The sequence below is a fragment of the Salvelinus alpinus genome, chromosome 15 (genome assembly GCF_045679555.1).
Source record: "Salvelinus alpinus chromosome 15, SLU_Salpinus.1, whole genome shotgun sequence".
In the NCBI taxonomy this organism is placed as follows: domain Eukaryota; kingdom Metazoa; phylum Chordata; class Actinopteri; order Salmoniformes; family Salmonidae; genus Salvelinus; species Salvelinus alpinus.
Genome location: NC_092100.1, coordinates 25,705,428 through 25,733,415, shown reverse-complemented (window position 1 = coordinate 25,733,415; position 27,988 = coordinate 25,705,428). Strand labels below are relative to the sequence as shown.

At 43.6% G+C, this 27,988-nt stretch overlaps 1 protein-coding gene across 3 annotated transcripts in view; it reads right to left on the bottom strand.

Annotated features, from left to right (window-relative positions):
- Positions 1-6,163: 6,163 nt before the first annotated feature.
- Positions 6,164-27,988, bottom strand: part of LOC139539794 (NEDD4-like E3 ubiquitin-protein ligase WWP2) — a 55,013-nt gene continuing 33,188 nt past the window's right edge. For 2 of the 3 annotated variants that reach the window (XM_071343090.1, XM_071343091.1), the window contains exons 10-24: positions 26,477-26,651; positions 19,606-19,663; positions 14,204-14,285; positions 13,248-13,376; positions 12,103-12,181; positions 11,882-11,953; positions 11,600-11,688; positions 8,915-9,074; positions 8,191-8,324; positions 7,936-8,076; positions 7,664-7,784; positions 7,392-7,496; positions 7,190-7,286; positions 7,029-7,101; positions 6,164-6,869 (exon numbers count right to left, since the gene is read on the bottom strand). In XM_071343090.1, coding sequence (XP_071199191.1) covers positions 6,770-6,869; positions 7,029-7,101; positions 7,190-7,286; positions 7,392-7,496; positions 7,664-7,784; positions 7,936-8,076; positions 8,191-8,324; positions 8,915-9,074; positions 11,600-11,688; positions 11,882-11,953; positions 12,103-12,181; positions 13,248-13,376; positions 14,204-14,285; positions 19,606-19,663; positions 26,477-26,651 — 1,615 coding nt within the window. In that variant the 3' untranslated portion in view covers positions 6,164-6,769. The remainder of the gene's footprint in view (positions 6,870-7,028; positions 7,102-7,189; positions 7,287-7,391; positions 7,497-7,663; positions 7,785-7,935; positions 8,077-8,190; positions 8,325-8,914; positions 9,075-11,599; positions 11,689-11,881; positions 11,954-12,102; positions 12,182-13,247; positions 13,377-14,203; positions 14,286-19,605; positions 19,664-26,476; positions 26,652-27,988) is intronic. The other variant, XM_071343092.1, reaches the window with a different exon arrangement.

Below are 27,988 nucleotides of genomic sequence, written 5' to 3'. Positions count from 1 at the left end.
AATGGTCCCTTGTCACAGGTACATCCTGTTTGAGTTTAGTGAGTAAAATACTCGGAAGCGTTGGGTGGTGTGCGCACCTCCAAGTCCGACCAGTAGGCCGCTCCTTCTACCTCTCCTGCGGCGACGTTGTTTTGGGACAGCCTCTGGAACCAGTTCGAATGCCTTGGGTGGTTCGAACATAGTACCCGCTTTGGGAAAGTCGTATTCCTGGTCATAGTGCTGGTAAGTTGACGTCGCTCTGATATCCAATAGTTCTTCCCGGCTGTATGTAATAACACTTAAAATGTTCTGGGCTAGCAATGTAAGAAATAATACATTAAAAAACGAAATACTGCATAGTTTCCTAAGGACTAGAAGCGAGGCGACCCTCTCTGTCGGTGCCATCTTGCCTGTACTACATGATTCCATATGTGTTATTTCATAGTTTTGATGTCTTAACTATTATTCTACAATGTAGAAAACCGGTAGTGTATTTATACCATTCCACTGATTCCGCTCCAGTCATTACCATAAGCCCGTTCTCCCCAATTAAGGTGCTTAAAACATAGTTTTGTGTTTAATAGGCTAAATTGCACATTCTGTTTGGCATCTGACTTCAGAGTGATCTGTACTTGCAATTTGTAATCTATGACATTTCAGAATTAGATATGATGATTTATCACAAAGTAGTCTGGATGAGGTAAACTACTTTTTCAAAATAACTTTAGTTAAGTAAACTAGATTTTTCTTAAGGGTAGCTTTAGTGTAGCTTAACATCTTCCAGTGTGAAGTAATTGGTAGCTTGGTAAACTATATTTTCAGAGTAGCTTCCCCAACACTGATGTACACATAAACAGATGTCATGTGCTGTGTGCCAGACAATACCCTTAGGCTGAGAAAAGATTAGAGCAGTTATAAAGGGCACATGAGGTGAGGTGAAATGGGATGACAGATGACAAATAGGGTGAAGAGTGAAGGACAAGTGTTGCGTAATGAGACAGTGACTGAGGGGGGTAAAACAACAGTATTCCCACGTGCTCCACAGGGTGAGACTGCCCTGGCTTGGCTGTTGACCGTGCTCCATCTGTGCCTGGCTGTGAGCAAACTCCAGGCTAGACTGCAGGAGCTCTGGAGCCTGCACTGTGAAGCCAGCAGGCAGGGCTGTCACGACAGAACACCTGGAGAAACACAGAGGAACCAATCACTTCTAGTTGTACTCAAATTTGTTTAAACAGTGGGGGTCACTAATCACGTTCTGTTTCCCTACTCTGTCTCTCACACACGATCAAACAGAAACACACATAATGTGACACACACAAATATGTATGGTCATATTTTTTATGTTTTGTTTCGTTTGCCATTTTATAGGGCCATCGCTTGTATCATTTTCTAGGACTATTTGCATTTAAAGTAATGGATATCATTACTGCCGCTAGGGGAAGCTATGGCATCAATGGGGAGCGTTACTGAGATCATGAGGTCTTGGAGTTTTCTTTGAGAAAGCCTACTACTTAACACTACTAACGTTTCTCCGTCTCATCATTTTACCCTGTTAATTCAGGTATGTAATGTGTAAAAGTGCAATATGACTCTCGAAATATTGAGGCAACATGGTTAACTACATAGTCCATGAGTTTGGTAATGTTTGAAGACAATTGAAAGGAGTTTTAACCGAGTGAAAAACTGGTTGGTGTTTTTCCCATTGTAAGTAATGGAGGTTGGCTAGGTTCTAATGGTTTACATGTAAGAGAAGGGATTAAATATTTTTTTATTTTACCTTAATTTAACTAGGCAACCTATTCTTATGGTGTCCGAACTTTTTGTACTTTTTTTCAACAACATTTTTCAAACTATTTGTTTTATTTTCTATGAACAAAGGCTCAGTTTAGTTCAGGTAATATATGTAAATATGTGAGGTCACTATAAAATGTGTTGAAGTTTTAATATTTGTACGAAAACAGTGTTTAACAGTTCGCTAGCTTGATGCTAACCAAATGTAGAGTAGATGGTTTCAGTCGGTGTTAGCTTACACGTTAATTGGTTTATAATGTAATGGTTGTAGCATTGGTTAGCACAGGCCTCCAGTAATTTATAGCTTTTTCGAAATTGACACTGATAGTCCAGTGAGTTATCTATAATGTGAATGTGTGGTGGTCATTTTTGAGCCAGAGAACTTCTATTTTTTTGATACTGGTACTAACGTTTCTCTGTCTCATCATTTTACCTTGTTAATTCAGGTTTATTATCTGCTGATCATGTCTCAGTCCAAGGCGTGTAACAATAACAACACAAAAATTGGACATACAAAGGCCATTTGGAACGCTATATCATTAACAGTGGGGCCGGCTCCAGGCATAAGCAACATAAGTGGTCACTTAGGGCCCCCGATCGCTAAGGGGCCCCCAACCCCACAAAACATTTGTGTGTGTGTGTGTGTGTGTGGTGTGTGGGTGGGTGGGGGGTGGGGGCTCTCCATTGGGGTCTCAACTTACAATTGAGAGTAAGAATAGTAAAAGACACCAGATGCAATTTCACTTTTGTTATATCTGTCACTCAATTAGCTGACAACTAGCCATGTTAATTTTTAGATTGGTAGTTAGTCTAGCCAGCTATCTAAACTTGTAGTAATCATGTCCGAATACCGACCGGCCATGCAGGGCACATGCTCAGGGGCCCTGACCTCCAGGAGGCCCACATTGATTTTGCTAGTCACTCCCACTCAGATATCATATTAACATGGCATAAGTCATGGCAAAATGTGTTGAAATGTAGGAATTTCACTTTAAAGGCCCTAACCAGAGGGCAATGGCCCCGATTTCGATGTAATTCCTGTCCAATGGCAGAATTTCTCATTAAGGTTCCACCTCCGAAGAATGACGCAGGCTGCTTATACATATTCACGAATTGGGGGTGGAAACATTGTGGTGATTTCCACGTGGAGTGCAGAAATAACAACAAGTAGGGCACTGACAGCTGTCAGTGTGGCTAGCTAGCATGCTAACCTTATCTAGCTAGCTAATGTTATATGTTGTTTCTACACTGCATTCAAAGATTAGCCAGCTGACTAGGCTACTGTATGGGTAATTCTGGAGTTCTATTTGTCATAAGTATTTGGGAAAACTTTGCCACAGATGGATATGGGAAACCAGTATCTTTGACTTTGCCATCTATTGTTATCTCCAAAGTTTTGGCATGTCCCATAAATAATGGCCACGAATCCGCCATAGAGATAGAAAGAATAAGAATAAGATGAAGCTCCGGTAATATGAATAGCTGTAACAATGTACGCTGAGAGTCGGGAAGCAAGTTCAGGGAGTGAATACATTTAATCAATAAATAAGCAAAACAAGAAACACAAACAGCGCACCGACATGAAATAGGAACAGAAACAATGACGACTGGGGTAGAATCCAAAGGAGTGACATACAGTGGGGAGAACAAGTATTTGAAACACTGCCGATTTTTCAGGTTTTCCTACTTACAAAGCATGTAGAGGTCTGTAATTTTTATCATAGGTACACTTCAACTGTGAGAGACGGAATCTAAAACAAAAATCCAGAAAATCACATTGTATGATTTTTAAATAATTAATTTGCATTTTATTGCCCCACCTCCTCAACAGTGGAGATAAAACAAAGTCTTTATTGTACTGACATTCACTCATAGAAAATCAAGTACCGTTTGCTTGTGTTGCCTACATATATAGTTATTTCTCTGATATTTGTATTATGAACTGAAGGGGAAGAAACAATGTCAACGAGATGCATTTATATTTGACCTTTCTCTTGGTTCAGGGACGCAAACTTTTACTACCGCGGCCAACAGCGTCCACTCTCTGCCCGGCTCGGGCTTTCCTCTCTTGGGCAACTCGCTGAAGCACTCGTAGCACAGCTGGGAAATCTCATCAGTAGCCCACATACTGCAGCAATAGCAGTGAGTTTTAAACCAACAGCTAACTATGGTGGCAGGAGCCCCCTGCTGTGGTGGTTAGTTAATTGAATAAAAAAACTATGCTCTTTTATTATAGTTGTATCTCACTGATACATTCATTGCATTGCACATTTTTCATTCCACTTCTCTCTCTAATATTTACATAAGAGCAGAGAGGATATATGAAAGAAGAAAAAATATATCCATTGTTATGTCAAGATCACAACTTATTTATCTCATGATCACGACATAAAAAATTTGTTTTTGTCGAGATATTAAATCAAAAGTACCATGCATCACCCATTAATTTGTTCAGAAGCACCATGCACGATAATAACCTCATCAAGGTGCATTGATAGCAATGTGCTCATGGGGCATTTAAGCCCTGAAAGCAAAATGGCACTTGCCACATCATCATGAGGATGTTTTTGCATCATATGATGCATTTTGCATCTTCATGATGATGTGGCAAGTAACAATTAGATTTTTTAAAGTCCTATATCTTGAAAAGTTGATTGCTGACATGGAAAGAACTGTGGGACTGTATCAACAGTGGACTAATGAAAAAATACCAAAAGAAATACCATGAGTTTTTGAGTGGATTATTCCTTTAACCTATGCAAGACATGAATGGATGAGGTTATTCTAGTATTCATACACACTACATAATAAACTTTATCTTCCAGAAAGTATTTAGTTTGAAGGTCTCTAAAAGACGTCAATCAAGTACTAGTCAAACAACAACATGGTACAATGTTTCTGGAAATGACGGAACCACAAAATATTTATCAACCAATTGCTGTTCATTGTCACCATGGCCCTTAGTGGCTGTACAGAGGTTTATTTCCCAATTGTTTTCCTCACATTTTGTCTTGAGTGTAGCCTGTACTGTTCATTATTCACACATGATTTGATACAGGAGTGTAACTTTGGTTTTAGAAGTGGGGGTACATTTTCTTTTTAAATCCAGTCGGATAATCACTCCAAACAGCCAACCTGACCGCTCGGAGGCGTCCTCATGGTCCTAAAGCACACCTTCGCCTCGTTTTGCATCCCATTCCAATGATACAACTCACGTTTCCAGTGAAAGTTGCACCCCTGATTTGATATAACATAAACCATTATGTCTAATCCAGAAATTATTGCGCAATATTTCAGCCAATTTTTGACTCCTTTTGGCTAAAGAGCACCCCCAGAGGCAAAAGTTCTGTATTGCCACTAAATTGTGTGTGTTCATGCTCCTCACATGCCCATTGACAAACGAAAAGTTCAGGGCTGATTAGACATTTTTCTATTGTCACACTAAACCGACAAGGATTTATGAAAACGAGCACACCATTTGTCAAAATTGTATGGAAAATCATCACTCTGCATCGATGTAGGCCTACTCTGGTACTTTGGCCTAGGCTTATTTCAAGGTCCATGAAACATAATAGGAATGGTGACAGTTATATGTGGAAATATTGCTGTCATTTGCTTTGCAGTTCATTCTGGTATGTTCATTTTCACATAGAAATGTTACACTTTGGTCATTTAGCAGACACTCTTATCCAGAGTGATTTAGTCAGTGCATTCAACTAAGGTAGATAAACAACACATATCACAGTCATAGCAATTAAAACATTTCTGTAACAGTTTGAGAATGTTGGTGGTGTTCGGGCAGGCTACTTGCAAATGTATTTCTGTATTTGAAAATACAAGTATTCTGTAGTTTATTTTGATACATTGATCTTTATGGTATTTTGTAATAGTATTTTGTACTTTTTGCCCATCCCTGGCCTTGTGCTTCCAGACATTGCCCAAGGCAGCTCGATCTCAGCATAGACCCAAGCATTACACATTTTGGGACCTTCATTGATGTTTTACCATTGTTGCACTACTGTGCATACATTTTGAGATGCATTAACCCATGTAAATTGTAGTGTCAAAATTGAATGTTGACTTATTTCAGCAGCACAAGTCTTATTTTATCATGAAATGCTTGATGTGCCCAAAATGTGTAACTATGTATTATTATTGCTTACATTGTCATTGTCTCCTGTCAGTATCTGCAGTCAAAGTTTATGTTGGAAATGGGAGGTCATCGACACAGTGTTTCACAGAAATACTGTTAGCAGACTAATACGGCTGGCTGGATAACCAAATCAGTGTTCTAGCAATAGAATGACATTCTAACCAAAACCATATTCAGGTAAAACATTTCTAACCAAGGCGTTAAGAAAATTGGTTCCTTGTACCATCACAATCAACCCACTTCAAGATTTGAGTCATTTATTTTTGCTATGTACAGGTAATAATGAATTTCACAATGAACAGAAAAGAAAATCACATCTCACCAATCTTTCCTCCTAACAGAAGTCACGAATTATAACCACTATCTCTCTCCCATTCAAACACACACGCTCTCATTTTTAAATGTTCATTTCTCTTAGATAGATATGATATACTGGCTGTAGCTGTGCTGTTGTTGCGATTTGCAGTTGATACAATTATTTGAAGACATTATCCTGTTTTATGCTTCTGGTGTACTCTAGATCTAGTGGCTGGCGTCTTCAGGCAGGACAGAGGGTTTAGGGTCATATATCATAACACTAATCTTTCTGGACCATCCCTCAGCTCACACACCTGTTCCCTACTCTGACCCTGGTTCCCTTGTACCCACAACCTAGTGTGAGGATAGGTACAGGGTGGCACCCACAGTCCTATGGTTATAAGGTCTCCCAACCACACATGATCTGGAAGTGGGGGCTAGATGATCAGAGAGTTCATATTCCTGTGATTAACAACAAAAAACTACTTGAATGAATGACTCTTCCTTCTCTATCCACCTTCCCTCACTCATTATGTGATTATTTTTCCCTTATTCCTGCCCGAATCCTTCAGTCTCCTCGATGGCAAACAGAAGTTTCTCTCGCAGTTGCTCCAGACTCTTGTAGGGTGGCAAGTCCAGGCGATTGAAGCTGTGTGAGTGATTGAGATGGAGAGAAAAGATAGAGTGAGGGATCAGTTTGTGTTCAGTAGGGGTACACACATAGACACAAAATTAATTGATGTTATCATAGGACCGATAATCAACAATAAATCAACTATGGCAAAGGAATTCAGGAAAACAGTCTCACCAGGTGTGGCTTCTTGGAAGCCAAGTCTCCTTCCCCACCTTGTCTATACAGAATTTTTGTGGCCCATTACTCCCTAAGGGAAAAAGAGACTATGTTAGATTCTTAGGCAAAAGACATTTGACAGTGAAAAAGGTGGTTATTGAATGGTGGCTGAACTGCACCTATGAGTTCAGCAAAGCCTCCGACTGGCAGACGGCATGTTCCTGTGACAAACTGGAGCAGGCGGATCCGCTTCTCATTGTCCATCTCCTTTACCACCTACACAATACACAGGTAAGACTCATGACACGGGCAATACGTATACATAGTGAGACAGTCACACAGAGACACACACAGCAGTAAAGAGAGGCCACTGTACTGTACCTGCCAGAACCAATGTATCTGCTTGCTGTTCTTGGTGTAGTGCCGATAGATGGTGTTCTTCTGCCAGTCACTGAGGTCTATCTCCTGCATCCCACATAGCATCAGCTGGATGGAGGAATGAGAACATACCATTAACCCACAGTCACAGAAAAGGAATTTGCAACAAAAAGTCCCCTCTACCAACTTAAGTCATTGTGAAAGCTCCATAACCTATAACTCCGCCTATCTAACCAAGCACACTTCCTGCATTTTCTTCCAGTCTCATTACGTACCTCCAGCTCTTTCTCGTCAAAGTAGCGAAGCCACTCAAGAGGCACGACTTCATTGAAGCCATCCAAGAAGGCTTTGGTCTGCTCCTCGACCCCACGTGTGAACCGCCAGTCTGTCAGCAGACTGTAGAGAGACAGGGATGATAAAATAGCATTTTCTAGGCAACAAGGAAGGATATTCATTGACGTAAGTGTCAAGATGAAACAAGATGAATGCTAGTCTGTGGCGCACAGAGACAGACAAGAGGGACAAAGTAGTGATGGAGATGGCTGACCTGATGTACTCCTCCTTGTTCTCCGTGGTGACCAGCTCGTCCTCTCCGTCATCCTTCAGCTGGTGGGTGGACACCTTCCCCAGAATCTCCATATCCTGAGCAAAGTACAGCTCCACCCCACCCTCCTCCAGACTGTTATCTCTGTAGACAGATCACAGATGCATCGTAAACTTATTGAAGCTTAAAGCTGCACTATTATGTCAAATGCTTCCATCACACATTCAAACAGACATAATGAAGGGGCGGAGTACTTACTTCACCCACATGATGGAGTTGTAAAACTCAGGGTCAATAGACTCCAAGTCTTTCAGAGTGGGTTTCTTGTTGAGCATACGCTTGTAGAACGGCAGAGTGAAGCCAGTATCGATGAACTTGCCATGGTACAGGGCCTAGAGGGAGAGGGGAGGAGAGAGTGGATACGATAAGTACTACACCAAAACATGTCATAAGCTTCATCTCTCTCCTGTGCTGATACACATAGATGAAGACACATTTAGCCTAACCACAGTAAAGTGATCACACGCACACGCACCGTTTCAATACTAACAGAACGCACACACAGAAAACGCATAGAGTAAGTTACAAGTCTGGCTGTGTGTGGAGAAGATTGATTCAGTTAGTAGTGAAACGGTGGATAAGAGGTGTGGTCTGTGTCCGGCAGTGAGGTCATGGGGGGGGGGCTGTTGGTTTAGGGGCCTGTCGCTTCTGGATATTGTCACAGAGAGAGTTGGGTTTGGAAAGATGGGCGGTGGGGGTGGGGAGGGTACTATACTTGGTTTAGGAACACGGCTTTAAAACTATTTAGAGATTAAGGAACACACACACAGACCATCATACACTGTGCTCTCCTCTCCTGTTCCTAAAAATCCTTCTGTGCAACACATCCTCATCATATGTTAAATTCTAACCATAACTATTGCTGTAGTTTACTTTTGTTGTTGCAAATCTGCACCAAATTTGCCAATTAAGCATTGCTCACCATGGCGATGAATCGCCCTATGAAACGGAAGTATGTGAGGTGGTCAGGGTTGATGGAGGAAGCGGGGTTGATCTGCAGGCAGTAGTTGTTCTTCCCAGCGTACTCAAACAGACAGTACATGGGGTTCAGCACCTCGTGGGACAACAGGAAGAACCACTCTCTGTATGGAGGAGAGACAGGGCATTACACATCTATATCTATCAGAGGGACAGGAAATCTACCTAATCTGGCTATGTGTGAGGGGTACAGATTGTCACAGCTTTTTTGTATTGTCTACAGAGTAGTACAGCATAAAAAACATCTCATACATTACAAAACCACACATTTGACAACAACAATCAGAGACATTCTGACAGCACAAAAAAGCGCCACAGTGGCTATAATTTCAAAATAATTCATCAGAATTGGGTCCGGTTTCTGCACACACTTGCTAATAATAAACAAATGTAACTCAAAAGTAACTAAACTAATGAATAAAAGCACAATGTCAAATTCACAAATAATTCAATATGTATACCAAAATTATAACATGGAGGTCATTAGCTGTATGGCAGTTTCAACAAAAATGTGTTGTTTAAAAAAATGATCAGGTATTTGGAATATCGGTTTTATTCTGGTAATGACTTTCCATTTATCACCATAGTAAGTGCTGTAATTTATGCTAACATTTTAAAATGTCACCGCTATAACCAAACTCCAAAATGGCTTCCAAATGTCCCCTTTCTATCTGCAAAATATGAAAGACCATGGACATTTGACCGGCAACATTAAAATTTACCGGACCTGGGTGTGTAATGGTGCTCAGAATGACAGAAATCACATTTCAAAACGGGATGCCGCATATTAACAGAACATGCAAGTCGAGGATGCAAAGATGTGCTTTCCTTCTTACCGAATTCTGATGTGCACTTTGAAGATGTTAGAATAACTGTCCACATGTACTTTTCCTCAGCCAACAAGACGAGTAACAAACAGCTAAATCACTAGCCTGTCAATCTATTATCCCCCATAGTACAAAAGTTGACCTATTCTATTGGTCAGCTTGTCAAGGGAGAAATAGCCTATTCCAAACAGACTCAGGGACAGTTGTGGGACGATAGATCCCAAATTCATACAACCAGTAGGCCTAGGCTACATAATATATATTTTTTAAAGCAATGAGTGATGCAACAGATCAGAACATTTATCTTAGAATGTTGATAAACTATTATTTCTTCACATTATAAGCGCAGTAATGCGCACAAAGCAGTAGGCTACCCGTGAATGTTCCTTCCATAATACAATTAGCAGGAAAACACCATTGTCAAAAGGGCACCGTACATGCAGGCGGTTTCATGTGACAGAGATGAAAACATCAATTAGAAATGTTGAAAGAGAGATCTAATAGGCTCATTTGAAGCAAGGTAAGACTCATAATATGTATTAAAACGTTCAGGTTTAAAACAATGAAGTAAATGTTTTCAAAATGCATACTGCCTCCAACTCATTGCAAAGTGGTGTGTGATGCGCTTGTGAAGCCTGCCTTCCGTTGCCTATGCTGTGTGATGCGCTGGTGAAGCCTGCCTTCCGTTGCCTATGCTGTGTGATGCGCTGGTGAAGCCTGCCTTCCGTTGCCTATGCTGTGTGATGCGCTGGTGAAGCCTGCCTTCCGTTGCCTATGCTGTGTGATGCGCTGGTGAAGCCTTCCGTTGCCGTTTGAGATGCTACAGCAGCAGCTCTCCAACTGTCTGACAGATTTTCAGCTCAAAGGCTCTGTATGCTGTACGCGTGTGATAAATAAGATACATAACGTATATACTGTACACAAGGCAATTTCATTCCAAGAAATTTGCAAATTAACCTATGGTCTGATAAGCATGACCAGTCAAAGGTATTTCCATCAATGAATAGGCTAAAAAACATTTTTCTCAATGGGATTTTTTCATCTTCTCCCAGACAATTGGCCAGTGCCAATTTTATTGATCGGATTTTCAATATTTATTGATTTTTATCGGCCAAAAGCCGGCTATTACAGGCTAATGATAACCCTGCAACCAACACAGAGACATGACTGAAAGGTTATTCAAAATCATTACCTATACACAGTCAGCACATGGACATACAAATATACATTCTCACTAACACACACAACACCATAAAGCACCACGAAGACAAGCAGTATAATGTAGAACATGAATGCATGTAGAGAATGAAGCCCCGGCCACCACCAAGCCCCTGACCTTTGCCCCCACGGCCGGCCAGCCGGTCCCGGGGGTCGTACCGGGGCTGTGCAGACACATCCAAACATCCCGTCCGTGGTTCTACCCTGTGGTAGAACAGCATGACGTAACCTACCATAGGGTAAAACCACTGGCGCGACACTGGAGACAGAGACACACGCAAACACAGACCACGTGGAGGAGCAGGAGGAGGAGCAGGAGGAGGAGCAGGAGGAACAAAGCCCGGGATCCCACCGCTGACACCAACCAGTGGTGGACACACTGTCACAAGTCCACAAACACCAAAACACATACAGACAACAGATGACAGTGCAAGAGACAGGGAGTTGATAAATGATGGATGATGAATAATTAACTGAGGAACACAGGGTAGACAAAGAATACTTATAGCTGAGGTAGGAGAAAGAAAGACAACTGTTGTAAGAGGCAGAAGGCCAGGCATGCAGGCAGTAGACGGCCATCTTACCTAGCAATGCCTCCATAATCAAGACCTTCCTCTCCCCTCATGATGATGTAGAGTCTTCTACGCAAGTCATAGGGTTTCACATTCATGATCTGAGGAAAGAGGACAAAATACAAGCACATACATCACAACAAAGAAACTGCCCTACGATCCTATATTAGTTGTTAAAATACAAATAGTGGTACTAATGAATAGATAAACAATAGCAACCCTCATGCATGTTTATTACATAACATTTAGAATATAATATCCTCAGCAGGGAAACCGACTCCACGTCATCCTTACCTGCTGAAATGAGTCCTCAAATAGAGTCTGTCTGGACACTGAGATTTTCACATGGCTGGGTAAGGCATTGGACTGGAGAGGCAGAGAGAAGTGTAAAAATCTATTTCCTCAATGCTAGACATTAGGCAAAGAGATCGAGTCGGCACAGTAGAAGATAACTTGGCTCGAGATAAGACCCTGTTCTCATAACAGAGGTCTGAGAAACGACAGTCAGCACTTACATGGCACAGGAAGCGGAACTGGTGGTACTTCCACCTGAAGCTGCGATCATAGGCCCCGGGAGAACTACCCGTTCTCGACCTACAGAGAAATAAAAGTAGCGTATTTTTTGCTGTTCCAGCAAGAAATAAAGCCACGCTTCAAATGTGTGCATGTCAGGGGAGGGATATTGTAGCTGTACTGGGCAAAGACAGGCATATCATGGCTGTCCCGTGCACAAATGCTTTAGAGGCTGGAAAATAGGCCCAGCTGTGGAGCTGCACAGTGAGGACTTTGGGCAGTATTCTAAGGAGGTGGTCAGATCTGATGAGCAGCAGGAACTGGGTTAAGCCCAGAGATGGAGGTATGATACCTTGGTGTGCAGCTGTGTTAGTACAAGCTACACCACTTCACTACAGACATATTGGATAAGTGCCTCGTCAGCAGAGGAGAAACTGAGGGTGAGAGACAGAGCAAGGAAGGGGAAATATGGAGGTCGAACGAAAGAGAGAGTGAGGCCTCTAATACTCGCTGATTCGCTTTGTCGAACACTGCCAGGCCCAACTTGGTTTTGGTTAGGAGGTTTCAGACCACAGAGGCAACCCTTTGGCTACAGATACGGACTGCAGCAGTATCAAATGTAAATTATTTGAGACAGTTTAAGAACCCTCTATGGCCTCTCATCTAAAAATATAACACCAAGACCTTCATATGTTTCAACATCAGCATGAGCACTTGCTCTCAATCACACACATCCATACGTACACACAGACAGAGTCAGATAGCAGAGCCGACTGCTTTGGATTTGATTTGTTGGCCCACATCTGTTAATTTTCCTGACTGCCTTTTTTGGAAGATTTCAAAATTAGGGCCATGCATCAAGGCAAAACACATGTGTTTATATTAGTGTGTGCTTGCATATGTGTGTACGTATATATATATACATATATATATATAGTATCTAGGCTAGCTTTCTTGTATCTAGGCTAGCTATCTATGCCCTAAAGATAGTCAACTTAAATTCGCTTAGGTTCAAAGAAACATTAAAAAAAGATGACAAAAGAGAACCCTACATACATCATCCCTGACAGAAATGAGTCGTACAGTGCTTTTATCAGGAGCTTTTATAAGGAAATGTAACTGCCCTTATCTGCAGATTAATATTTACCCTGACTCAAACCCGGGACGAGGGTCTTTAAAGCTGGTGGTGCGAGAGTTGTGATCCACAAAATATCGGACTCCCTCCGCGGTGTACTTCATTTCCCAGCCAGGGGGCAGGGGGGGCTCCTGGATCATCCTGTAAGAGGGAGAGGGCAGTGAGCAGAGCCTAAACGGGAGGCTCCCCAAACTAGGCACACCTGTCCCCCCCGGCCCCAGCTCTAGCCCCGGCTCTGGCCCTTTCCCCGTCCCACTAGAAGCTCTCCCTGCCCATGACTCAGAACCTCGGAGCTCAGTGGTGATGATAATAAGACCACACGGATGTTATACAACATGAAAATATAAATATGAGGGAAAATATAATTCAAGTTCACTGAGGGGGTGAATGAGGGAGTGAATTAACAAAATGATGAATGAATAAAATGTTATGACATTGTAAAATGATCTAAAAATCCCTAATACAATTAAGATAAAGCGACCATCCACCATTACTGTAGTTTTGTTGTTCAATTTGATGTGAGGGAACAGCAATGCCATCCACACTAGTTCAGGGGTAGAAATGCCCTAGGCCTCTCTTTGAGCAATTAGCTTACAATACTAATCTAAACCCCTCCCACACAGCTTAGAGGACAGCCCTAGTAAGGTGACATGGCCTACTATGGGGTTGATACAGGACACTGTCCTATTCACCAATTATTGCAAAATATGAAGGATCTGTAAATTATGTCTATGATTATGATAACATGGTTGTGCTGCATAGTGTTGGGCCCTCGAGCTAGCAGTCCCTATCTTACACTAGTTCATGTAATATCAGTGAAAATATGGTCACAATGTATGGTGACATTTCTCTGAGACACCTGTGTGTACAAACATGAACACACACACACACACACAATGATACAGAACAAACACACACCCAAGCATGATCACGCACACTTTCACAGTGGAGCAGACAGATTGGCTTACCCTTGGGTTCTTGGGTCCTCCCACTGTGTGGTCCGTGTGTTGTGGTTGACAAAATACACCCTCCCATTGTCCTGCCGTTTCTCTACAGGGACCAAGAGAAGTGGCTACAGTTAAAAAAAGGATGGATCAACAGTGTATTCTTTTGTTACCTGACAGAGAGGCTGTACTGTGTGGGGACTTAGGATGTGTGAATAGTGAGTGAGAATCAGAGAGAAGAGGAGGAAAGAGAAAAAAAGGGTGGCTGAATTTCGCAAAGCTGATTGCAAACTGACGCGTCTGAGTGGCATTTCTCTCAAACTTGTTCCAAAATAGCTTTCTACAATCCACCTCAGCCTTTCTGACTTGGCTCCGGTGGAGACAGTGTTGGAGAAAGACGGGCCATGGGGCTCAGAGAGAATGTTGCAGAGGTGTAAAGGGCAAGAGCTCAACTGTGAGGCAAAGTAGAAGTATTATTTTATTTAACTAGGCAAGTCAGTTAAGAACAAATTCTTATTTACATTGACTGCCTACCAAAAAGCAAAAGGCCTCCTGCGGGGACGGGGGCTGGGATTAAAAATAAAAAATAAATTAAATTAAAAGTATAGGACAAAACAGGAGAGGAGAGTAACAATTTGCTGACTAATTTATATTTCTAGCAGTCGAGGAGCACTACAATGACAACATGGAAGATAATAACATGGTAACCATGTCAACTTCCTCCACCAAGAATGTGTGTAGAGTGTGTTGTGTGAGTTAATATGTTAAAGTTTGTACATACAGTGGGGAGAACAAGTATTTGATACACTGCCGATTTTGCAGGTTTTCCTACTTACAAAGCATGTAGAGGTCTGTAATTTTTATCATAGGTACACTTCAACTGTGAGAGACGGAATCTAAAACAAAAATCCAGAAAATCACATTGTATGATTTTTAAATAATTAATTTGCATTTTATTGCATGACATAAGTATTTGATCACCTACCAACCAGTAAGAATTCCGGCTCTCACAGACCTGTTAGTTTTTCTTTAAGAAGCCCTCCTGTTCTCCACTCATTACCTGTATTAACTGCACCTGTTTGAACTCGTTACCTGTATAAAAGACACCTGTCCACACACTCAATCAAACAGATTCCAACCTCTCCACAATGGCCAAGACCAGAGAGCTGTGTAAGGACATCAGGGATAAAATTGTAGACCTGCACAAGGCTGGGATGGGCTACAGGACAATAGGCAAGCAGCTTGGTGAGAAGGAAACAACTGTTGGCGCAATTATTAGAAAATGGAAGAAGTTCAAGATGACGGTCAATCACCCTCGGTCTGGGGCTCCATGCAAGATTTCACCTCGTGGGGCATCAATGATCATGAGGAAGGTGAGGGATCAGCCCAGAACTACACGGCAGGACCTGGTCAATGACCTGAAGAGAGCTGGGACCACAGTCTCAAAGAAAACCATTAGTAACACACTACGCCGTCATGGATTAAAATCCTGCAGCGCACGCAAGGTCCCCCTGCTTAAGCCAGTGCATGTCCAGGCCTGTCTGAAGTTTGCCAATGACCATCTGGATGATCCAGAGGAGGAATGGGAGAAGGTCATGTGGTCTGATGAGACAAAAATAGAGCTTTTTGGTCTAACTCCACTCGCCGTGTTTGGAGGAAGAAGAAGTATGAGTACAACCCCAAGAACACCATCCCAACCGTGAAGCATGGAGGTGGAAACATCATTCTTTGGGGATGCTTTTCTGCAAAGGGGACAGGACGACTGCACCGTATTGAGGGAAGGATGGATGGGGCCATGTATCGCGAGATCTTGGCCAACAACCTCCTTCCCTCAGTAAGAGCATTGAAGATGGGTCGTGGCTGGGTCTTCCAGCATGACAACGACACAAAGCACACAGCCATGGCAACTAAGGAGTGGCTCCGTAAGAAGCATCTCGAGTGGCCTAGCCAGTCTCCAGACCTGAACCCAATAGAAAATCTTTGGAGGGAGCTGAAACTCCGTATTGCCCAGCGACAGCCCCGAAACCTGAAGGATCTGGAGAAGATCTGTAGGGAGGAGTGGGCCAAAATCCCTGCTGCAGTGTGTGCAAACCTAGTCAAGAACTACAGGAAACGTATGATCTCTGTAATTGCAAACAAAGGTTTCTGTACCAAATATTAAGTTCTGCTTTTCTGATGTATCAAATACTTATGTCATGCAATAAAATGCAAATTAATTACTTAAAAATCATACAATGTGATTTTCTGGATTTTTGTTTTAGATTCCGTCTCTCATAGTTGAAGTGTACCTATGATAAAAATTACAGACCTCTACATGCTTTGTAAGTAGGAAAACCTGCAAAATCGGCAGTGTATCAAATACTTGTTCTCCCCACTGTATGTGTTGCTTTAGTTTCCTGACCGTAGTTGGTGTCCCCTCCACCCTTTTCTCTACACCGCCTCCCCTCTCTCGGTCCCTCCACCTCATCCCTCTCTCGCTCTCTCTACCCCCACCACCCTCACCCTCCACTCCCAACCCCCTCGCTCTCCACCCCCACCACCCTCACCTCTCCACCCCTCCCCCCTCTCGCTCTCTCCACTCCCCTCTCTCTATACTCCTCTCTCTCTCTCCACTCCCCTCTCTCTCTCTCTCTCTACTCGCCTCGCTCTCCACCCCCACTCGCCTCGCTCTCCACCCCCACTCGCCTCGCTCTCCACCCCCACTCCTCACTCCCCTCTCTCTCTTCACTCCCCTCTCTCTCTCCCCCCTCTCTTCACTCGCCTCTCTCTCTCTCTCTTCACTCGCCTCTCTCTCTCTCTCTTCACTCGCCTCTCTCTCTCTCTCTTCACTCGCCTCTCTCTCTCTTCACTCGCCTCTCTCTCTCTTCACTCGCCTCTCTCTCTCTCTTCACTCGCCTCTCTCCCTCTTCACTCGCCTCTCTCCCTCTTCACTCGCCTCTCTCTCCCTCTTCACTCGCCTCTCTCTCCCTCTTCACTCGCCTCTCTCTCCCTCTTCACTCGCCTCTCTCTCCCTCTTCACTCGCCTCTCTCTCCCTCTTCACTCGCCTCTCTCTCCCTCTTCACTCGCCTCTCTCTCCCTCTTCACTCGCCTCTCTCTCCCTCTTCACTCGCCTCTCTCTCCCTCTTCACTCGCCTCTCTCTCCCTCTTCACTCGCCTCTCTCTCCCTCTTCACTCGCCTCTCTCTCCCTCTTCACTCGCCTCTCTCTCCCTCTTCACTCGCCTCTCTCTCCCTCTTCACTCGCCTCTCTCTCCCTCTTCACTCGCCTCTCTCTCTCTCTTCACTCGCCTCTCTCTCCCTCTTCACTCGCCTCTCTCTCTCTCTTCACTCGCCTCTCTCTCTCTCTTCACTCGCCTCTCTCTCTCTCTTCACTCGCCTCTCTCTCTCTCTTCACTCGCCTCTCTCTCTCTCTTCACTCGCCTCTCTCTCTCTCTTCACTCGCCTCTCTCTCTCTCTTCACTCGCCTCTCTCTCTCTCTTCACTCGCCTCTCTCTCTCTCTCACTCGCCTCTCTCTCTCTCTTCACTCGCCTCTCTCTCTCTCTTCACTCGCCTCTCTCTCTCTCTTCACTCGCCTCTCTCTCTCTCTCTTCACTCGCCTCTCTCTCTCTCTCTTCACTCGCCTCTCTCTCTCTCTCTTCACTCGCCTCTCTCTCTCTCTTCACTCGCCTCTCTCTCTCTCTTCACTCGCCTCTCTCTCTCTCTTCACTCGCCTCTCTCTCTCTCTTCACTCGCCTCGCTCTCTCTCTTCACTCGCCTCGCTCTCTCTCTTCACTCGCCTCGCTCTCTCTCTTCACTCGCCTCGCTCTCTCTCTTCACTCGCCTCGCTCTTCACTCGCCTCGCTCTCTACCCCCACTCGCCTCGCTCTCTACCCCCACTCGCCTCGCTCTCTACCCCCACTCGCCTCGCTCTCTACCCCCACTCGCCTCGCTCTCTACCCCCACTCGCCTCGCTCTCTACCCCCACTCGCCTCGCTCTCTACCCCCACTCGCCTCGCTCTCTACCCCCACTCGCCTCGCTCTCTACCCCCACTCGCCTCGCTCCACTCCCACTACCCTCTCTCCACCCCCACTCCTCTCTCTCTGACATCTTGCTCTCATTAGCAGACATGTGTGGAGCGCGCAGGAACAGTAGCCCTCATGTTGCAACTCTTACTAGCATGTTCACCCCCCCCCCTCTCCTTCACTTTCCCTCCTAAATTCATCCCCTCCTATATTTTACTGTTCCCGCGCTCGGTCAAGTCATTCTCCTGTTAAGAGTTTCTTTCAATCGACCCCCTCTTCTACGCCCCTCAGATGACATACAGAAATACATTTTTATGGATTTCCTTTAATGTAAGTCCAAGGTATAATTGAGGCTTTTGCCTGCGATGCCGCAACATGTTGAAAACGAATCATGGTTAGAAAATAAGAGTGAGTGTGTATGCAAGTGATAAGTATGTTAAAATGGGAAGTGGAGAGAAAATGCCAATGACCATTACTTTTGAGTGTTTTGTGTATACACTGTATAATTTTTGCGTGGGAATATATTGGTAAAATATGTGCTTTTGAGAATATGAATGAATGAATGTATGAGAGTAGAGAGCTATAGGAATATATAAGTAGAGAATATTACAACCAATTCCTTGAGATGACACTTGATACAACAACTAATCAATAAAAGCAGGGGAAAAACTGAAATCTCCCACATTTAAATCAAATCATATGTTGTTGACCAATAACTAACTGTAAGGAGAGTTATGCTGAATGGAAGAATAAAGGGATCTTCAGCATGAGCTTCTGTGATGAAGGACAAGGCTGTATATCACAGTGTATACAAGATAGTGAACAATACATCTGGGCCCACAGCGGCGTGTATCTGTAGGTGTGTGTGTGTGTGTGTCTGTGTGTGAGAAAGACAAACAAACCAACTCTCCCCCTTCAACACAAAAACAAAGTCCTGTGCCCTTGAAAGGCATACAGACATCAGAACCCACTCTCATAACAAGTAGTGCAGGTGTCGATGTAGCCAATGCCTCTCCAGCATCACTGGACCCAGTAGTGTTTCCCCTCACTCATCTCACTCATCTCAGGTCCTGGGACCACCGGGGACCAGTGACGGCTAGAGCCGGGACGTTACCAGTATTGAGATACTCGTTAGTATTGTGGTGAGGAAATAAAACACGAAGCGGATTTCACTTCTTTAGGAAAACAGCCCTGATGTTGGAAACAAACATTATGTTCTCATCCAGAGTAACATTTATGTATTTCCCAAGCTATAGCACACTATATTTTACAGCAGGTTTACCAAAGAGTTTGGTCTGCTTTGTGTTGAAATTTTTGCCATGGAAAAAAACGTTGCGATACTGGTATCGTCACAGCCTTACCGAGGGCCACTGACTACAGGGCCTAGTATGAGTATGGTGAGGTGTAGATGAAGGTGTACTTACCCCATCCTGAAGGGAGCGCACCGAGAGGGTCATTTTCCACAGCAGGAGCACCAGATGACTGATGGATAAAGAGAGGGAATACGTTTCCAGTTAGGAATCTTTCCTCTCCTTCTTCCACCTTTCGGTCTTCTTCTCTCACTCTCACTGCAGCGGCTCTGTGTGAAATTCTTCTGTCCGTACACAAAGCTCTCAACCGAGTTCTCACACTGGTGTGAGGTAGAAAAAAACTCAGAAAACCAAACATACAGGAAAAAAAATTATAATAAATGCAGCAAATGCCTCAAAACGCCACAGAAACCACACAGTTTAACACCTCAAGTCTAGCGGAGCAGGGGCGAACAGAGTGGAGAGCAGGGTGTCACAGGGAAGTCCAGTCTTTTTTGAGGGGTGCTAAGGTGTACCCCAGAAGGCTGAGGTGACCTCTCTCATGCAGCTGGAACAGGAGACTGTCAGAGAGGCTCAGACGCAGCTCGTATGCCTTCCAAAAACTACACGCTCAGGAGGAGAGAAAAAACAAACTGTTCCAATGAGCTCACTGGCTGGCCTTAAGACCCACCCCGTCTTCTACCCCCCCTGCACCCCTCCCTACCCCACCCATCTCCAGAGGTCCTCCTCTTCTAGATATGCTGTGAAAGTAAGCAGGGAGGCGTGATGTCTGAGCGAACTGAGGGAACATTCATCCTTGTTCCAGACTGCCCACCCCCTTCTGACAAAAGCACCTTTATTCACCCTGCACTGGAACCAGTGTGGTTTACTCAGCCTGTGCATACAGAGAGAAAGAGAGAGTGTGTGCGCCACTGTACGGAAAATGTGTATATAGCAAATACTGATTGAATGTGTAAGAGATTGCGTTTGAATCTGTGTGTGTGTGTGAGCGCATTTGCCACCAAGTGGAAAGATGTTTGTGAGGAGTTAGTGCAGACTGTTGGTTCCATGACTGAGTATGAAAGCTGTACCTTTGGATGAAAATCTAATTCATGCATTCATTCTCCTCACCTCAGGTCTGCAAAACTGCCCTCCAAGCAGTCCATGTGTCACTGAAGGTAACGCCACACAACTTCACTCAGCATTTCCCCAGAATAATCATACGGTGCCCATTTATGAGAATTCATCATGGAAACTTTGAGAAGAACGGAAGGAATAAGATAGTAAAGAGTGCAAAGAGGAGGACGATGCATGTGGGGTTAAAGGGGAATGTGTGTGTGTCACTCGATCTACAGCCAATCCATGTATGAGACCCACCCTTCTGTGTTTCTGTGACTAAAAAAGGTTAAAAAAAGAAGGAAATAAAGACATGACATCATCTGCTATGCCCTGACCATTCAGTTCCTCGCCAGTTCCAAGAGGATGTGAAAGAGAGCTAGAGAGAGAAAGAAGGCGGAAAAGCCCAGGAAAACAAGAGTGAAAAAATAAAAGCAGCAGCGGGGGTGGTAAAAAGCGCGATAGTAAAGAGAAAGACGTACTAAGATACTATATATGGTGATTGAGTGGTAAGTGGGTGATGTGAGTTGAGATATTATTCTTGATAAAAGTATTTAAAATTGCAACAGACTCCTTCTATCTCGCTTCAGGATGCTGAGAATTACAACAAAAAGGCCAGTTAGTCCTAAACACTGAAAACCTTGCCAGAACCATATGAATGACCGGCACTATGAGTGGGAAAAGTCACATAGACCTACATTGCACACTAATTTAATTTAGTTCCTCTAGTGTCAGCGCTGGAAAAAAGTCTTAAAAGAAGTTCACCCAAAGGGGCAAAACAATGGTAGCGGTGGTACCCCTGATAAAATGCTCAACAGTGACTAAAATACTAAAATTAGCTTAAACCAGGTTGTATAACAATGTGATATCTTAGAAAGTGTATAGAAGGTCCAATGCAGCCGTGTTAATCTCAATATCAAATCATTTCTGGGTAATAATAACAATTAAGTACCTTAATGTGATAGCTTTCAATTAAAATGGTCAAAAAGAAACCAAAATAGCTTCTTAGCAAAGGGCAATTTCTCAGGCAATATTTTTGCTAGGACTGTCTGCGAGTGTTCTGAATGGGGAGGGGAAAACTGAACATTAGCTGTTATTGGCAGAGAGGTTTGGAACTCTCTTTCTTATTGGTCTATTAACTGTACTGAACAGAAAAATAAACGCAACATGTAAAGTGTTGGTCCCATGTTTCATGACGTGAAATAAAAGATACCAGAAATGTTCCATATGCACAAAATTTGATATTTCTCTTAAATAGTGAGCACAAATTTGTTTACATCCCCGTTAGGGAGCATTTCTCCTTTTCCATGATAATCCATCCACCTGACCGGTGTGGCATATCAAGAAGCTGTTTAAACAGGATGACCATTACACAGATGCACCATGTGCTAGGGACAATAAAAGTACTCTAAAATGTGCAGTTTTGTCACACAACACAACTCTAGAGCTCTGTCGGAGTGACCATCGGGCTGTTGGTCAACTCCCTGACCAAAGCCCTTCTTCCTCCGATTGCTCAGTTTGGCCGGGCAGCCAGCTCTAGGAAGTCTTGGTTGTTCAAACTTCTTCCATTTAATAATGATGGACGCCACTGTGTTCTTGCGGACCTTCAATGCTGCAGGCATTTTTTGGAAACAGGATGCAAGATGGAAACAAGATGCACCTGAGCTCAATTTCGAGTCTCATAGCAAAGGGTCTGAATACTTAAGTAAATTAAGTATTTCTGTTTTTTTATTATTTGCTAAAAATGTCTAAAAACCTGTTTTCGCTTTGTCATTATGGGGTATTGTGTATAGATTGATTTTTTCAGTTAATCCATTTTAGAATAAGGCTGTAACGTAACGAAATGTGAAAAAAGTCAAGGGGTCTGAATTAGAGGTCGACCGATTAATCGGAATGGTAATTTTGGATGCCGAATTGGCAGATTTTTTATTTTTACACCTTTATTTAACTAGGCAAGTCAGTTAAGAACACATTCTTATTTTCAATGACGGCCTAGGACCGGTGGGTTAACTGCCTTGTTCAGGGGCAGAACGACAGATTTTTACCTTGTCAGCTCAGGGATTCAATCTTGCAACCTTACGGTTAACTAGTCCAACGCTCTAACCACCTGCCTCACGAGGAGCCCGCCTGTTCCGCGAATGCAGTAAGAAGCCAAGGTAAGTTCCTAGCTAGCATTAAACTTATCTTGTAAAAAACAATCAATCAATCAATCATAATCACTAGTTATAACTAACTACACATGGTTGATGATATTACTAGTTTATCTAGCGTGTCCTGCGTTGCATATAATCGATGCAGTGCGCATTCGCGAAAAAGGACTGCCGTTGCTCCAACGTGTACCTAACCATAAACATCAATGCCTTTCTTAAAATCAATATACAGAAGTATATATTTTTAAACCTGCATATTTAGCTAAAAGAAATCCAGGTTAGCAGGCAAAATTAACCAGGTGAAATTGTGTCACTTCTCTTGCATTCATTGCACGCAGTCAGAGTATATGCAACAGTTTGGGCCGCCTGGCTCATTACTAATTTGCCAGAATTTTACGTAATTATGACATAACATTGAAGGTTGCGCAATGTAACAGGAATATTTAGACTTATGGATGCCACCCGTTAGATAAAATACGGAACGGTTCCGTATTTCACTGAAAGAATAAACGTTTTGTTTTCGAGATGATAGTTTCCGGATTCGACCATATTAATGACCTAAGGCTCGTATTTCTGTGTGTTATTATGTTATAATTAAGTCTATGATTTGATAGAGCAGTCTGACTGAGCGATGGTAGGCACCAGCAGGCTCGTAAGCATTCATTCAAACAGCACTTTTGTGCGTTTTGCCAGCAGCTCTTCGCAATGCTTCATGAACATGTTTCATTATTTATTTGAGGCTAAATTGATTTTATTGATGTATTATATTAAGTTAAAATAAGTGTTCATTCAGTACTGTTGTAATTGTCATTATTACAAATAAATAAAACATTTATAAAAAAAACGGGCGATTAATCGGTATCGGCTTTTTTTGGTCCTCCAATAATCGGTATCGGTATTGAAAATACATAAATCAGTCGACCTCTAGTCTGAATACTTTCCAAAGGCACTGTATATCCATTATTTAGCTGGAATGGAATCTTTGTATACCGTATATTTGACTTTGCTACGTGGGTGTCTCACCTAGCTATTTTAAGATGAATGCACTAAGTGTAAGTCGCTCTGGATAAAAGCATCAGCTAAATGTCTAAAATGTCAAATGTAAATGTTTTACACACAGATCTCATATTACTGTATTCATTTAAAAAAAAATTATAACAATATTGATGTCACAAATGTATTATTTGTACAGTTATTTATAAAAATGTTTAGTTATTTGTTACATTTGACTGTGTAAAACCTATCAGTACTACTTAATTCTCTGAGAGTGAGCCAGATATATAGCGTTTTGCAAAATAACATGATTATTTGTCTCTCTAAAATGATAGATTTCAAACAAATACATGTCTGACATGGAAAAACCCCATGCCATGATTAGAAAGTGAAAAAACACCAAATCTCTTTCATAAGTCCTTTAAACAATAAAAGCTATTTTAACAACATTTCTCCAAAAGGATATATAGTGTTTTGGAAAGAAACTTCATATATCAGCAGCATACCACCCTGCATCCCACTGCTAGCTTGCTTCAGAAGCTAAGCAGGGTCGGTCCTGGTCGGTCCCTGGATGAGAGACCAGATTCTGCTGGAAGTGTTGGAAGGCCAGTAGAGTTCCCTTTTCCCTGTAGTCTAAGGAGATCCCAATGCCCCAGTGAAGGGGACATTGCCCTGCAAAGGGTGCAGACCTTCAGATGGGACGTTAAACGGGTGTCCTGACTCTATGTGGTAATTAAATACCCCATAGAACGTATTGTAGGCCTCCTGAGTGGCACAGTGGTCTAAGGCAGTGCTAACTGTGCCACTAGAGATTCTGGTTCCAATCCAGTGGTTTAAGGCAGTGCTAACTGTGCCACTAGAGATTCTGGGTTCGAGTCCAGTGGTCTAAGGCAGTGCTAACTGTGCCACTAGAGATTCTGGTTCCAATCCAGTGGTCTAAGCCAGTGCTAACTGTGCCACTAGAGATTCTGGGTTCGAGTCCAGGCTCTGTCGTAGCCGGCCCGCGACCGGGAGACCCATGGGGCGGCGTACAATTGGCCCAGCGTCGTCCGGGTTAGGGGAGGGTTGGCCGGCAGGGATGTCCTTGTCCCATCCCGCACCAGCGACGCAGCGACGCATGTGGCGACCGTGTCAGGCGTAGTGCACGCTGACACGGTCGCCAGGTGTACGGTGTTTCCTCCCACACAATGGTGCGGCTGGCTTTCAAGTTAAGTGGGAATTGTGTCAAGATGCAGTGCAGCTTGTTTGGGTTGGGTTTCGGGAAGACGCACGGCTCTTGACCTTCGATGAGACAAGACTGTAACAAGCAATTGGATACCACTAAATTTGGAAGAAAAAGGGTTAAAAAATGAAAAAAATAACTTATAGTAAGAGTAGGGATGTTAACCCTGGTGTAATGGCTTCATGCCCAACCTGGTCCCATTCCACCATGGCCACCTAATCACTCCTATTTGGCATATATCACTCTCCACCTGATAGCTGGGTGAGTGTTCTGGCACAAAAATTATCGCCGTGCATCGCCGTGGTGGATGAGGTGAGTTTCCTATCTCTGTAAAGCACTTTGAATACCTCAGTTAGTAGAAAGGCACTATATAAATACAATCAATTATTACATATAAAACAGGAAAATCACATTTTGACTGCCTTGGGCCTTTAAGTAGATAGTTGAGTATTGAAACAATGGACCAGTTCAAGTGGTGTTGCTGCATGAGCCCCTCTTTCAGTGAGAATGGACAGAGTGAATAAGAAGCAGGAGGTAGAAAAGTGGGAATTTGGGAAGCAGAAACAGAAACAGCAGTTAATGACTCTGACTGCTCTTTCAGGAGTTCCTAACGAGCTGCAATTACTGGCCAAATGTACACAGGCCCACTCACACAAAAACCCAGCATGTATGTGTGTTATGTACTTAATCTATACCTTGGTGTGTATTGTGTGCTGTGTGACATAGTTGTTCATATGTGTGTTTGTATGCGATGAGCGAGCACAGCTTAATGTTGGGAGTCAAGTGTGATATTTCTGCCTTAGCACGTGACAATGAGTAGGGTCAGGGGCCAGTCTACTTTAAATCGACCATGACATTATAATGGGCTCAGCTCACAAACGCACCAGCTCATATACGCAACATTCTCGAACCTGGTAACATTTGATACAAAGTAACAGAATGCAAGTGAATGATCTCTCTCAAATGACAAGCAAAGCTAAAAGTATAGAAATGGCCAGGTGCCCTAAAATGGGGACTAAACCCCTGCTCTTATCTGGCCATGGAGGGGGGTGAGTGACGTCAGAGTCCCAAGCAGCCAGCTGATCCCCCCCAACTCATTTTTGCACAGACCGGCCTAAAAATAAGCAAGCTAACAGCAAAGCGGGCATTCCAAAACAGAACCCGCCTATCAGCAGCAGCAGACCTGCCAGCTAGTTCTCAGGGACTCATGGTTACTCATAATCAATGAGTTGGGATGTTATTTTGAAAAGAGGCTCAAAATTAGCTTGTCGAGCAGACTGGGTGGGTGGGAGCAGGGAGGTTTTAATAGAAACCGATGAGAGTTGCAGCTCATTTCAGTAATTTGCTGTACCATGGAACGCCCATTTCAGATTCAGAATGCTTTATTATTTTTTCCTCAACGAATGCCCTTCTGTACCGTTGTGTTTTACCCAGAATTCGATGCTGATGGGAAGCTTTTAGAGGGCCACACCTAAAGGGGCTAAATAAGTAGTATAGACAGTACAGTAGTTCTATGTTGAGTTACCTGGTAGAGGAACCTCTGGCTGAACTGGTGCATGGCCCCTTGGAGCTGGTTGCGCTGGGACTGCCACTGCTCATAGTTCCGGACTGATTCTTCTGTGGGCCGCTGCCACGTGGTGGTTCTGGTGTTGTGGTCCACATAGTAGAACCTGCCACGCTGGTCCACACGCTTCTCCCAACTGTACAGGGACAGAGAGAGAGGAGTGAGACTCATTCAAATGTACAAACGGACATACACAGACAGACATATTTAATTATGGACATAGACAAGCTAGGATATGCAAACACAAGATTAAGATATGCATTATCCCACAGACACACATGTAAACCAACACATGAGCACATTCCCAGTTCAGTACAGCAGTGTTTTATTATGTGTTCAGGCTGCTGCTGCTATTCTCATATCTCTGACTAAACCAGAACAGCATTTGGAAGATAAAACAGCAAATACTTCCGTATGCTAACACACACACACAGCTCAGAAATTCCTCAAAAAGGAGCTTTGAGAGATGCAACCTAACATCCCTCCCTGTTCCCTGTGCTGCTGTTTCCCTAAGACCCTACAGCGCAGTACTGTGGCTCCTATATCCTACAGAGCAGTACTGTGGCTCCTATATCCTACAGAGCAGTACTGTGGCTCCTATATCCTACAGAGCAGTACTGTGGCTCCTATATCCTACAGCGCAGTACTGTGGCTCCTATATCCTACAGAGCAGTACGGTGGCTCCGATATCCTACAGAGCAGCACCGTGGCTCCGATATCCTACAGAGCAGTACCGTGGCTCCTATATCCTACAGAGCAGTACCGTGGCTCCTATATCCTACAGAGCAGTACCGTGGCTCCTATATCCTACAGAGCAGTACCGTGGCTCCTATATCCTACAGAGCAGTACCGTGGCTCCTATATCCTACAGAGCAGTACCGTGGCTCCTATATCCTACAGAGCAGTACCGTGGCTCCTATATCCTACAGAGCAGTACTGTGGCTCCTATATCCTACAGAGCAGTACCGTGGCTCCTATATCCTACAGAGCAGTACTGTGGCTCCTATATCCTACAGAGCAGTACTGTGGCTCCTATATCCTACAGAGCAGTACTGTGACTCCTATATCCTACAGAGCAGTACTGTGGCTCCGATATCCTACAGAGCAGTACTGTGGCTCCTATATCCTACAGAGCAGTACTATGGCTCCTATATCCTACAGAGCAGTACTGTGGCTCCGATATCCTACATTGCAGTACTGTGACTCCTATATCCTACAGAGCAGTACTATGGCTCCTATATCCTACAGAGCAGTACTGTGGCTCCCATATCCTACAGAGCAGTACTATGGCTCCTATATCCTACAGAGCAGTACTGTGACTCCTATATCCTACAGAGCAGTACTATGGCTCCTATATCCTACAGAGCAGTACTGTGGCTCCCATACGGTCTGGAACATGAGAGCAGTTAAACCCCCACGCTGCTAGAAAAAGAGCTCAGCTCAAAACCCATTAATGCACACCACGCCTTTCGT